The 14,148-nt window shown below is 39.5% G+C and overlaps 1 protein-coding gene across 1 annotated transcript in view; it reads right to left on the reverse strand.

Moving 5' to 3' along the window:
* Positions 1-12,609, reverse strand: part of map3k20a (mitogen-activated protein kinase kinase kinase 20a) — a 39,651-nt gene extending 27,042 nt beyond the window's left edge. The window contains exons 1-7 of the mRNA XM_088352458.1: positions 12,191-12,609; positions 6,390-6,580; positions 5,560-5,647; positions 3,528-3,629; positions 1,124-1,189; positions 898-926; positions 590-727 (exon numbers count right to left, since the gene is read on the reverse strand). Coding sequence (XP_088208584.1) covers positions 590-727; positions 898-926; positions 1,124-1,189; positions 3,528-3,629; positions 5,560-5,647; positions 6,390-6,548 — 582 coding nt within the window. The 5' untranslated portion in view covers positions 6,549-6,580; positions 12,191-12,609. The remainder of the gene's footprint in view (positions 1-589; positions 728-897; positions 927-1,123; positions 1,190-3,527; positions 3,630-5,559; positions 5,648-6,389; positions 6,581-12,190) is intronic.
* Positions 12,610-14,148: the final 1,539 nt, after the last annotated feature.

The following is a 14,148-nucleotide window of genomic DNA, read 5'->3' on the forward strand; positions in this document are numbered from 1 at the left end:
GAATATTCCTTTGTACCAGAATGGCATTGGTGAAAGTTAAGGTTGGGGTCCAGGAGCTTCTTCAAAGACTTACTAAGGATCCGGGCCCAGGTTGACTTTGGGGCCCACTGATCCAGATCAAGATTGTTTTTGGGGTTTTTTTTCAAATCAAGTGTATGCATCACTAAGATGCTCTAAATAATACACACGGTTGCTTCAAAGTTTAAAAATACCCGCACGCCCCCAAAATGAAGAGTTTTGATCCCATGCAGCTAAACAATGTGAATCTTCTTTTCCAGTCACGAGTCACTGGTATCTCAGCGTTAAAACAAACCTGACATTTTGATAAACTTCCCGTAAAAAATAGTCTCTCACAACAAACTGCACCATCTGTTGTTACAGTTATCACTCGAAAGCACACGTTGACTCGTGATCATGTGACTGCCCGTAGTTTGGGTGTCAACAGAGTCACACCCAGGATATGGTGTTACTGCAACACCACTTTTCCTGATGACACATTTAAAAAACAGCAACTTTCGTCAAGCTAAATTGTTATATGACAGGACACATACACATAATTTCTTTACAGTTAGCTTCCGTTTCCACTCACCACAGCATATGAGAAGGTATCACAAGTCTCAGACACCGGTAGGCTCTGAATGACCTCGGGCGCCATCCATGGAAAAGTTCCCACCAGGGACATGTGTGTTGTGTGCGTCAGGAATTTGGAGGCCCCGAAATCACAAATCTAAAAGGACCAACAAAATAAGATCACAAGTGAAATACCATAATTTGACTGTAATTTTGACTAATAATGACTAATAATTTTGACTTTATTTTGTCATTTGCATACTATTTAAGTATCTATGCTGTATTACTGTATAACAGTAAAGAATATTTTAATTAAAATATACCCACCTTGAGGACTTTATCTGCCGTTATCACAACTGAAAGAAAAAACAATTTTCTTCTGTGATTACAATGACATAAACCAATAACAAACACATGCACTTGAAATATTAGGCCTCCTGAGCAGAACTGTGAATTATCAGGATGCAAAATCAATGTTTTTGTACTGGCTCTACTCAGGTTGTGCAGGTGTACGTTGTGATTTGGCTGCATTCTATTGTTGAAAAAAAATTACCATTCCTTGACTTTAGATCTCTGTGGATCACCTTTACAGGAGCCTCTGAATGTAAGTAGTGGATACCTGAAGAGAGAAAAAAGATGGGAATTAATTATTTATACTGACTTTTAGTTGTTTTTACCTTGCTGGATGGACAGAAAAAAGGTAACCAAAAAAGGTATTTGGATGACATTTGTAGTGAGTAATAAAAATCCATCCCAACTACCGTATTTTCACGACTATAAGGCGCACCGGACTATAAGGTGCTACCGTGGGAACGTCCCAAAAAGCAGTTAGATAGTTCAGTCAAACTTATTAACCCCTTAACATTCCGACGGCTCGCGAAGAAGCAAATACGTGTTAGACACGTACGGATACAGTGTCTGTACAATGTCACCAATCACTCAAATGCGTCATTCCACATATCATTAGGAAGGTTAACTCTTGGGATTCAAGAAATGCCAATCTCTTTTCCTTTTTTGCTGACAACTGTGTGGACAGCAAAGTAAGAATTTTATTGTGTAGGGAAACATGGTTCTTTACTGTGTATATGACAATAAACACTTGGAGTTGAATTGAATTGAAAAATAGACTCATCACAGAAACATCAAGATCAGTCTGAAACAAGATACTGGGAAAACATAAAGCCGGGGTAGTTCACCAAAGTCATCTAGCAGCCATCACGTTCAATAATAATATGCAACCATGGTCCTCTTACATCCGTGAGTGTGTTAAATCCAACCATGTAAAATATGTACGTACTCCAAAACACGCAACAATGCCGACAAATAAAAGAAAAAAATCCGCCAAGAAGCATCTGCATCGATGGACGTTGCTTGTTGCTGGCTGTCTGTTTAGCCCCATAATTCCTGTTTACAAATACAGACTACAGTAGTAAAAATTGTTTTCTCCAGGCCGTAGAGCAACTAAACATGTGATTCACATATTTTTCGGCAAATTGCAGGCTTTGTTTTTTCCCGCTATACAAGCCTGTAAATGCTAAATAAGACCCGCCTCCTTTACCTCCAAATAAGTTTAGCCAATAGTGGCCGATTTAAATGATGAGAGACACATTGGTTAGGAAATGAAACGCCGGTAATTATATCCCAGCATACACCGCGGACTACTTCGCCCACAGGGGAAAATCGGGTCGGCGGCTGCTTGCCTTAGTTGCAGGACCAATATTGATCCATATATAGGGATCTCTGTATTATAAGGTGCATGGTCAGCTTTTGAAAATAATAAAGGCTTTTGTGTGCGCCTTGCAGTCGTGAAAATACAGTGATCTCCATTTGTTTAAATACGAATACATTTGCATTGAAATAAAATTGTATTTTTGGGGGGTTGAATTTTCATTGCGATGAATTCCAGTCGTCCAATTTTTCTCTTTTTTAGGAAAAGAGGAAACAACTGCATTATATTTAATGAACACCAAATACAGTAGAACCCGGAATTCAACATTCATCGTTTTTTAGGTGGGAATAGTGAGGTGAAATTGTTGCATACAAAGTTTCACAATGTTTATATCAATGACAATCAAGACAATTATGTTCAAATCTATTCAAATGGCACGGAATAAAAACATATGGTGATTGGCTTATGTTTTCCAAACCCCCAGTAAACACATGAAAATTTGATATACATGTTAAAGGTATGGTGATAAAATCATATATGGTAATAACTACTCCAATATAATAAACATGTATATTGTTGGTATAGTGGATTTAGTAAGTGGATAAAGAGGTGGAAAGAGACAGCTGATTAAAATTAAAAATGATTTCACACCACCTTTAGAAGATTTTGTTGTCTATATCACTTCCTTATTCCTAATATTCGCCCTGATCGTCGCTTGGTTATGGCTATATTCCTGAACTAGAGTTAGGATGCATTTGCCTTTTTTTCTTCAAAATCGCAAGCTTCATTTCCATGGTTATCATGTTTTCTGTCCCACTTTGGCATCACTGCAGGTCTTTGGATCCAGAGCTAAACAAATTAAAGTTTGTTATATAAAATTCAGAACTGAACAAAAAGAAAGAAAGGGAGAATCGTGGGAGGGAAATCAGCCAAGCGCAAATCTGCATGTTCGTGAAGCCGTGGCACTAACCAATAACAGACCCGCATCTTATATGATGTCAACCGATAGCAGACAGGCAATTTAGAGACGTTTAGAGGCATTTTATGTGGCACCTAACTCACAAAGTCATTCACACGAACAATGCAAAGTTTGGGGGAACGCAAAAGAATTTGTGTTGATGCTGTGTGACAAGAATCATACTATTCCACACGGTAACGTGAAAATATCGTCAGCTACGGACGCCATTGCGGTAGTTGACCTTATTTTTATGCGATTGCTTCAAAAGGTACTTGAATGGTCAGCTATGGTTCGTTAGTTAGTAGCCAGTTAGAAATTTATTCTACTCACCCCTTGCGATTTCAGTTGCCCATGTCATAATGTGACGCATGTCCATTTCTTCACTCTCATCGCAGGAGAGGTAGTCGTACAGGGATCCACCACTGGCGTATTCTAGACAAGTAAAACAACCAAATTGATTATTCGGACCTCGAGCGACCCTATACTTAAGAATACTCTGTTGTTATAACATCTCTGCCCTGATAGCAGAGTTGCTTAAATGATTTCTTATAATATCCATAGCTCAAGAAATATACCTTTACAAAGATTATGCAAGCAAAAAGTAAAAAACAAGAATTCCATACACAAAAATGAGTATTTAGCTAAGGCTAACTCCCTTATCATTGCTTCTTATTTAGTGGACATGCATCACAGTATTGTATGTTAGTTTGAAACATAAATTAGCAAACATAAGTGAGACAAAACACCATGTTACAACCAGTCAATGCCTGCCTGTGATTGCCCTTTGCACTTTAATATTATACTTCCTCATTCCACAGATATACAACTGCGACATGTGGGCCTCTGATACGCAAAAATGAATTGCAAATTCTCGTCTGTTTTCTTTATTCTGGCGTTGTAGTTAAAACAACCTTTGCTCCTGTTAACTACAAGCTCATATAGATTTTTTTTTCTATTTTTGTATGTGGCTCAAGGCGGCGGCAATAAACACGGAGAGTTTCATGCAGAGATAATGTTAGCTGTTGGACCATTATGTAAACACAGGATATTACAAAGGATATTAAATCATCACTGCAGAGATTCATATGAGAATATGATTCACTCTTGATTAATTGGCACAGACTCTAGCTACTTTAACATGATTCATTTCTTTGTTTCAAAGATGAACACCACTGCAACGAGTGGAAGGTTTCTCAACTGTCATTTTAACTCATTCACTGCCACAGACGACTTTATACGCCATAGTACTATTTTGTTGTTGAGCTAGCTGTGAAAGAGTTGATGGTGGTTATTGTTGGGAAAAAGTACTTGTAATAGGATCAAAAAGTACTGAAAATCTGTTCCTTGAACAAGTTTTGAAAATGTGTGGTTTTGGTCAAAGGCTCAAGAAAAAATTTCCATCTGTACCACCGATGCAACTTTTTTTTTGTGAGTGGTGCAGAACTGCATCTGTGGTTGTACATTATGAAAATATTAAGTTTGAAAAGGAGTCAAGAAATATTTGCAAATTATTTTTGTAACACAAAATCTTTCTATAAAATATACTGTGAAATTTACTGCATTGAAAATGGCCTGTTGAGGTGGCTAGGGTGTCTGATAGGGATGTGTTCTGGATGTAAGAATATTTTATATTGCTATCATTAGTGGCTGCCGCGGTAATGGACCAAATTGCATTCGTAGGTCATTGTTCCTCCAGGATTAAAGGAAACTCCACCGACTTGACTCAGATGACACAGAAAGATAACTGTAGTCTTCTTCAAATACTGCTGTTCAATTTGGATGTATAAATTGAGGACTTGATTCAAGGGTGAAAAAAAGAAAAATATTTCTACCATACTCATACAAGCTTTGCACAGCACGCAGCAACCTGCCACCCAGCCCAGATATCCTTAACAATTGCCACAATGCCTCCCGATCTATCCTGTCATATGCTTTCTCTAAATTTCTTATGCTTTGGCTATAACCTTTTCACACAACTGCCTCACTGCAAAAATCTGATTTGTTCATCCCTTTCCTCTTGTAAATCCACACTGTTCCTCCCAAACTACTGCCGACAAAGTTATCAAAAATGTTTGATACTCGCCGACATTATCTCTGTGTCTTTTTACTCCAAAAAGTGCCCCAACACACCTGATGCCAAATGCAAAATGCAAATCACGGTTGGCCCCATTTAGCCGTGTTTGTTGGTAAACTGGCTGCAGTGTCTAGCCTTGTATTGGTGCAGCCAGAGCTCAAAGATTCGAAGGACACATTGTAATGAAATAATATACCCCTCCAGTTTAGGGTGAATAGAAAATGTTTAAAAGACAATAAATGTAAACGGCATTAGTGTACATTATTTAAAAAAAAATCCATCACATACCAGTGACAATTCCATAGTTGGGAGCCTCGACGACTGCGCCATAAAACTGGATGATGTTCCGATGGCTAAGGACGCTGAGGATTTCAGCCTGGGTGGTGTATACACAAAAATGATAAAAAATAATGTATACATTCAATTTTCATGTTTATAGGAAACTCAAACTTCGTTAAAATCTAGGCCTACGAGCTAATCTTATGATTGAAACCTATTTCAAAATGTAATCCTTTATCTATACTAATGCTTACTTATGATTGTCAAAGTATGAGATGTAAATTGCTGTGGTTGTCATATGAATAGATGGTGGTGTCAGATAGAACACAATACTTTCTATATTTTAGTTAAATGGTATTCAAGGAGAGAAAGCAGAGTGAAGAGAAATCTGACACAAGCATTTATCTGTAACTGTAGCAAAACACTGTAATTAAGCAAACAATTGCTTCCCTACTTAAAGGATGACACTTTTTAGTTACAAGGCTTGATCGCTGTAAAGCTGACTGAAGTTCAGTCTGTGATCTTGTACTAGTGTGATGAAAGAAACTCAAAATGCGCTATCAGATGCCGGCAAATGAAGTTTTTAGGGAGATTGTCCCGGAAACAATGAGGCCATGTTTGAACCGGGGCACTCGTGTCTTAACCATGCCAACCTAGATTTGCCAATGTTTCTTTTGCAAAACCGTTCTGGTATAGTGGGGGAGTATAATGACCATGGATGATGTGTACGCAAGTCACCACATCCCACTAAATGAGCCGGCAATTAAAATGATTACTACAGTGACAATTAAAAAGTACAACGTTTACATGAAAAGCCCCTGAGCAATTACGACTCCCACCTCGTTCTCAATCTTGAGCAGCTTTTTCACCGCCACCTCTTTGTCCTGGGAGATCCATCTGGCCCGATACACGCTCCCGAAGCTGCCGCCGCCGCAGTTCTCGAAGAAGTGGATGTCGTCGAACTTGATTTGCACAAAGGAGCCGCTCTGAGACGACATCTCATTCTGACGCTTGGTGCTGATGTCTGCTTCTGGAAAAGGAAGACAAGTGTGATTACCTTTTGCAGGGAAATTTCTGTCATGAAAATCCATTACATTTTTTTCCTCAGTGTTTCCTGCTTATAACCGCATTTCTTTGTTGTTTTATTCTATGAAAAAAGTATGTGCAGTAATCCGATCTTACTTCACGCTTTGTACTTTGCGGTCTCAGTGCATTACAAATTGCAAAGTATTCCACGATCCATTATCCCTGATCTTATATTTCTTCCTGCCGAGACTAGCAGAGCGCACGTTTGTCGGGCCTGGCAACTATTTTTTCCTACCAAAAATGAGCTGCACTCATGCGGCTGCAATCCATTATCCTCAGTCCCATATACCTGTGCGCGAGGACCTGCAGAAGTTGGGAGGTGTGCCACTTAAGCCAGCCTAAGATGAAATGCACGGTTGTGGCCTTGATCCATCATTCTACTGTACTTTATGGCTGATGATGATTAAATGTGCTATTGTGGCCCACCTAAGATGAACAGAAATCTGTTTTAGCCATGATCCATTATCTTCCCTAACAGCACTTATGCGGACGTGATCCATTGTCCCGGGCGACTCTAGGTTTAAGCGGGGACCACTAGGAGGCACTTTTGTTCGGAGGCTTGCTGTTCTGGTCCATCTAAAATAAAAAGCTTGGTTGTGGCTGCGTTGAATTATCCCTTGTCGACTATTGTTGGGAGCTTGAGCCGGAAAAGCACATTTAGAAAAACTGCGAATTTTCACATATCCTGGGGTGTTCTGATCCCCATTAGCCACTATAAACGAGTGATTAAAGTATTGCTATGAAAACCCAACAATTATTTTTCAGTTCAAACCAGTTCTTCTAAAACGTCTAAAACTAGAACAGGGGTATCCAACAATTTTTCAACCAGGAGCTTGTCAATGATTTAGAAGATGAGTTAGAAGTCAAATTTCCAACAAAATAGGCTGGTCGGCTATTTTCAGAACTGATCCACGGGCTACTCAGCTGTTTTAAGGGGGAATTCTTGGTGCCCGTGGGCACCACATTGGTGACTCCTGCTTTAGGATGTTTAAGCGGTGTGTTGCTTGACACTGTCTTCGGAAAAGCATGTGGATTCATCTAATTGAGAAACATGTTTAGCCGTCGTTGTTTAGCATCGAGATGAAACTATTAGAATTCAAATCCTCTGTATTCTTCTTGATTACAAAATTGTTTACAAGATTAGACATGGCACTACAGAATAAACCTGTAATAAATACCTAAAAGAGAAATATTATTGGGCCTGCACTATTTCTTGCTTGATTTAAAGACACCACGTTGAAACAAATGGCACAATACCATTTGTTCTTTTTTGCAACAGTGCAGCAAAATCCTCATTCTGATTTGAACCGCTGCAATAGTCAAAATATCCCAAACTTAAACCAAAGCCCTTTACTCAAAGGAAACACAAAAAATTAAGTAATAGCAGGATAAAAACAACTTTAAAACAGATGGCTGCTTTTGTTAGTCCATAAAAGCAACCAAGTATTTCTTCCCAAATAAATAATACTACTATAATTAAATCAAAGTGTAGTTCTTTTATTGTTCCTGGCTTTCCCAATTTGCAGCTGAGCCATTAGCGCTTTTAAAAGGCTGTTACCTTGTTCTTCATTGGGATGGCTGTCCGCCGATGGATTTTGCGCAATTGTCGCAGAGGGGAGCCATTGCTCGGCGACCATTAAAACACATTCGACGCTACACTCAAACCTCACAGGAAGCAGCTCAGCGGGGCCCGGCCCTCAGTATTATGTGTCCATTCAAGTGGGGGTCACCGGGGGCCCGGTGACATTGCGCCACTCGTTCTCGACGTTTCTCAATGGACGGTTGACTGCGTGACAGCAATACTAAAAAGTGGCACGGACAGCCGAGTGACTTGTCCTCACGTACAATCGGAAGACGATTTAATAGGTTCCTGCCAATCTGAAGCAATGCAATACAAGAACTGAATCAATTCTGTGAAGAAGGTGGTTTTGACTGTAAAAGTTACCACATTTAGATCATTCGTGGACTTTATTTCCTGGAAATTGAGAGTAAATGTAGAAAAACTGGATTTGGTAAGTGCTAACTTGAAATCTGTCGACTTACATGGAGGGAGGGGCAATCGGAGTAAACACACTATTAACCTATAAAACAACAAATGTATGTTTCTAAGGACAGACTTGCTGGATTGCAGTTCTTTATACAGACAAACTGGTTTCAAATAATCATCATTGACTACGTTTACATAATGGCGGTATTAGAAGATTATTGGCGCATTCCAAATGAGTTATTTCATGCATATAAACAATAACTATATATTGAGTACAAGAGTGAAACGGGAAATACGGCGTTAAGCAAATAGATTTTATGCATTTTACTTTTAACTTAAAATAAAGGATGATTTCATTCTTGTCAGTCACTAAACTCAACAAAGTACCATGCTTTTGTGAGCCAAAAGTGGGCTCGATTACTGCGTCCCATCTTTTTACAATGTGTGCTCTTATATGGCTTGCCAAAAGCGTGGATTTACACTACATATGGATGGATACAATTGGAACAAGTCTGTGAATCAAGTATCTTTCTTTCTATCTATCTAAAAGTGAGCTGCATTGGTGCGTTTACTAGAAAGGCTTGTTCATGGCCTGCCATAAGCATAAACTTACACTATATATGGATGGATACAACGGTAGCATTTCCGTGATGGGGGCAGAAAATACAAATGAAATAAACCCGGAGAAAACACCCAATTACATGTTGCCTTTTTAGTGAGTAAACCGTAGTTTGTGTGTATCATTCGTATCTGTACTACCAGTCCCACCGTATTGCAGCATATAAACTGATCATGGGTGCCAGCAACTGGATTACTCAAATGTGTTTACATGCACCAGTAATCAGAAAAAAACCATTGCAATCTGAGTACTCACCGGTGGACTAAGACCTTAATGTGATTTTTGTGCACGTATGCATACTCATATCACGGTAATAGTGTTTCTAATCGAATTACTGCCTGCATGTAAATGTATGCATTGTTTAAGCTTTGAGCACACACCCACGCCATTTTTCAGGTGTAGTAAAATATTTGGTTGTGTACAAACAGTGCTGCTGAAAAAAATTATTTTTCAAATGACATGCTGAGTCCTTCTCAACAAGGGTTCAGTGGATGTAAACAAACACATACAAACACTGATGCTGTGCCCGTTTGAATCTTGATTAGAAAGGGGACAAAAAACAAATGTGAAAAAAACAAGTCCTTGTTTCTACTCTCAAATTCTGTAGGTAAGTCCATCAAAAGCAATGAAACCAAGCCCTACTTACAAATGGATTCTACTCAATTTCATTCTACCAAGATATCCCTATGCGAGTGCCGTTCAGGCCTCCAAAAGCTTAAGTGGATCTCGCAGGTCTAATGTAGAATTTCCCAGGCATTGCTCAAGCATTTCTCCTTCATGCCATGAGGCTCTTTAACTCCACCCGGGGGAGTAAAAGTCCACATTAAACCCCAACCCCACATTTGCATATCACCCTATTTTTATTACAGTGCATATTTTTTGTAACACTATTTAAATGCCCTTTATTAACACGCTATATTGGGTATTTTTGTATTCTATATCTTTTATTTTATTTTTTAACACAAGGATACTGCTGGAAGTGTGAATTTCCCTACAGGATGGTTTAAGTATCTATCCATCTATCTAGCAGCCAGCTAGCTTAAAAGCTAACAGTTAATAGTAGATATTACAGATGCTTAATACCACATATTTTCGGACGGAAAATGTCACCGATACTACAGTCTTGAGTTTTGATCAAGATTGAAGTACATAAAATCCATTTCCCTTTGCACAGAAATGACTTTTCTAAAGACACGTCTATAAATTCCGACGTGCTATTTCCTTCTCACAGTGCCTTTCTGTCATATTTCAGTTCAGAATCTTGTGTGCTTAGTGACATTTTGCACAGAGCTGATACTATTCTGCATTGTTTATACTATGTAGTTGCCATCAGTATTGGTCCCAAAACTTGCAGTGGTACAAGAAGAAGAATCAAAAACATGACAACCATGAAAACGAAGCATTGGATTATTAGGAAAATATGCAGAAGGCACACAAATTACTTCCCTCACAACATTGCATAGCGATGTTGCATCATGAAGCAGGGAAATATAAGCATATGATTATCCTCACGTGTAGAAGTTTTTAATTCCATTTTCATTTTTAATCTGCCGTTTGCCCCCTCATGATCCACCTGCTACTCTACTCGACCATCTTAAATCATGTCAAAGATAGATACAATTTAATTTCTCCTTTACATTTACAGTATATTTGTGTTATTTAATCATATACACGCATCATACACAGAAGTAATACTATATACCGTTTATTTTATTTTATTTTATTGTTAGCAGTTTCGATAGCGTCCTCCATTCGGGCCCCGGTGTCGTGGAATGCTCTGCCCACTGAGATTCGATCTGAAACCTAGGCTTAAAACACTCTTCTATTCTATGGCTTATGAATGACTTATATTTCACGTTGGCAATATCGGTGTACTGTTATTGCAATGGCAGCACGGCGGCGCGGTGGTTAGCGCGTGTGCGGCACAGTTCTGAGGTCATGGGTTCAAATTCTCCCCGTGCTTGCGTGGGTTTCCTCCGGGCACTCCGGTTTCCTCCCACATTCCAAAAACATGCATGTCAGGTTAATTGGCCGGTCCAAATTGTCCCTAGGTGTGAATGAGCGGGCGAATTGTCTGTCCCTGTGTGCCCTGCGACTGGCTGGCAACCAGTTCAGGGTGTCCCCTGCCCACTGCCTGAAGATGGCTGGGATGGGCTCCAGCACCCCCGCGACCCTACTGAGGATAAGCGGTATAGATAATGGATGGATGGATGGATGTTATTGCAACATCCGTTGCAGCCTGGTCATCCTGGAAGGGGATTACCTCATGTGCGGTCCCCTCTCACGGTTTCTTCATTTACCTCATGTTGAGGTTTTTGCGTTTTCCCTTGGCCTCATGCAGGTTTTAGATCAAGGGATGGTGTAATACTAGTCTGTAGTTTGCAATTATCTGTGTTCTGTGCAGCCCTTTGAGACTCCTTGTGATAAATGGCTATGCAAATACAGTAAACATGACTTGACTTGTTTTCAGTGGTACCGGGGATACGCATTAGCTAATTACTCTAGGTCTTAATCCCTTGTTATACTTTCACTTTACGATCTCCAAATCTGAACGGATTCATGTCGTATCTCGGGGGTTTAGTGTATCTTTATTGTATGGGAGGTGAAAATGTAGTCTTACTACACTCCCGGTTATTAGTACATTTTCAATTTCTTGAAAGGTGTTCATTCATGTTTCGGCACAGCGTTAGATTTCAAAGTTTATATTTTAATTCATATTGTGACAGGTCTGAGGCTTTAAGACTTTGTACTGAACGCTAACAAATCGACGTGGTAGTCGTAATGTCACAACTTAATAACACAATAAAATAAGTAAAATATAACTCGGTTTTCTAAAGTTTAAAAGCAGCCTTTGATAAAAAAGTGAAAAGTTTCAAACTGACGTGCACAAAGATGCCGAGCAACATAAAAACAAAGCAGAAGCGTACACATGTTCTCACTATACGTACCCCGTAGGTGAATTTTCGGAGGGCGTCAAGCGGTTCGTCGTTCAAGAGGCAAAAGTGGAAGTGAATAGTTCCAATTTATTCCCGGAAACATGTCGATACTCTTTCCTTTATTTGTTTTCACGTGCTCTACACACAGTGGTTGTACTTGTTACACAACTTCTAGATGTGAAGAAGGGCAGGCCGCCATGAAGCTGAGATTCAAATGACAACAGCGCGCTCTGCTGGCCAGAAATGAAAAGGACTCATATTTTTATTTTTGTCTGGCCCTCCTCGGAATTATGTAACATGACAGCAATGCATTTTCCCCATGTATTAAGTAGCAAGGGCAGGTCGCAAACTCGATTTACCAGGGGGGCGCCCCAGACTAGCGTCTGGGCAAGGTTGGGCTGGATTTTGCACGAGAAAAGCTCCGATAAAAGCATTCCACTGTTCTCAAATTTGTTATTCACCGAAAAAAAAACTCTAAAAATAAATTAACCAATCTAATCACGCCTCGTTTTAATAACACAGCAAACAATCAAGACTAAAAAACTGGAGATATATGAATAAAAGTAGAAAAAAACAAATGAATACTACTAGAATTGTTGGGTTTTGGGGGTGACGGACCCATGTGGGGGAATTAGAGGCTGAAGTGCTCAAAAAGAGGGATGGTATTCTATAACAATAGGAGATACAAAGTTGCAAACAAGATTTCACAAAACAACAAAATGTCCGAACCAGAAACAAAGACAAAAACTGGAAATGAAAAATGCAAGGAATAAAATAATAAACTAACAAAATGTCTTAACAAGAAACCAGAAACAAATAGACCAGGCATGGCAAAAGAATGAAAGCTGAAAATGACCCGACCTCATGTAATGATCAAAATGTCCTTATAAAGGGTTCAGGATAATTGGTCACAAGTTTCTGGTGATTAGACACACTTGTGTCCAGTTCAAACCCTGGTTGGGTCCCTCTGGTGGTAGGAGGCTTATCATCCCCTAACTATAATCACTTGCTACTTTGCATTTCATACTTTGCACACAGTGCATTGCAGTAACAGGGCATTCCAGGTCTAAAAATATTTTGTGATCCATTATCTCTAATTGTAGGCGTTAAGCACATTTTTTCTGAATTTTTTAGCAATTTTGTCACCAAAAAGTGACTGGATACATTATCCTTGATCCCAGATTGCTGTGAGCAGGGATCGGCAGTAGGCGTTTTTTGTCAGCAGATGTGCCTTTCTTGCCAGGCTAAAATGAAATGCACAGTAGTGGCTGCGATCCATTATCCCGGTGGACTATTGGTGAAATCAGGGGCTGCTGAAGATATGCCATTCTGGCCCGTCTCAAATGCACTGCAGTTTTGGCCGTGATCCATTATCCCCATTTGGCTTTTGCTGAGAGCGGAGGCCCGAGAGCCAATTTGTGTTAAGCAAGGCAGCTCTTCTTTGACTGTTCATTCCGCCCAAAATAAACAGTATCTGTGGGGCCGTGATCTATTGTCCCCGGCCAACTATCACTGGGAGAGGCGCCCGGCAGACCGGATGTTAAAGACGGTCAAGGTTACTTTGCAGATTTTCACACTTTTCTAGGGGCTCTAGTCCCCATTAACTGTGATAAATGAGGGATTACAGGATTCTGATTCTTGCTAAATAATTTATTGTAAGAATATATTTTATCTGAACCTTTAAAAAGCATGGGACCAAAATCCCCCATGACTCCCGATTCGAATTTTTGTACGTCCTTGAAGAAAATGTTAAAAGTTCAAGGGCTCAGACAAAAATTTTCCATATATGTATGTTTCAAACTAGTTATAAATATCATAATGGCATATGAACATTTAGGGTGCTTGAAGGTGGCCTTGTAAGTTGAAAGTAGAATGTTTTCCCTATTGAGCATGTGATAACATTGCCTAACTGAGTTCAAAGAGCCCTTATGCTTATTTTTCATCTCGCCTACCTGCTTTTACCTTACTTT

The sequence above is a fragment of the Urocampus carinirostris genome, chromosome 14 (assembly GCF_059441175.1).
Source record: "Urocampus carinirostris isolate Australia breed hairy pipefish chromosome 14, RoL_Ucar_1.0, whole genome shotgun sequence".
Classification (NCBI taxonomy): domain Eukaryota; kingdom Metazoa; phylum Chordata; class Actinopteri; order Syngnathiformes; family Syngnathidae; genus Urocampus; species Urocampus carinirostris.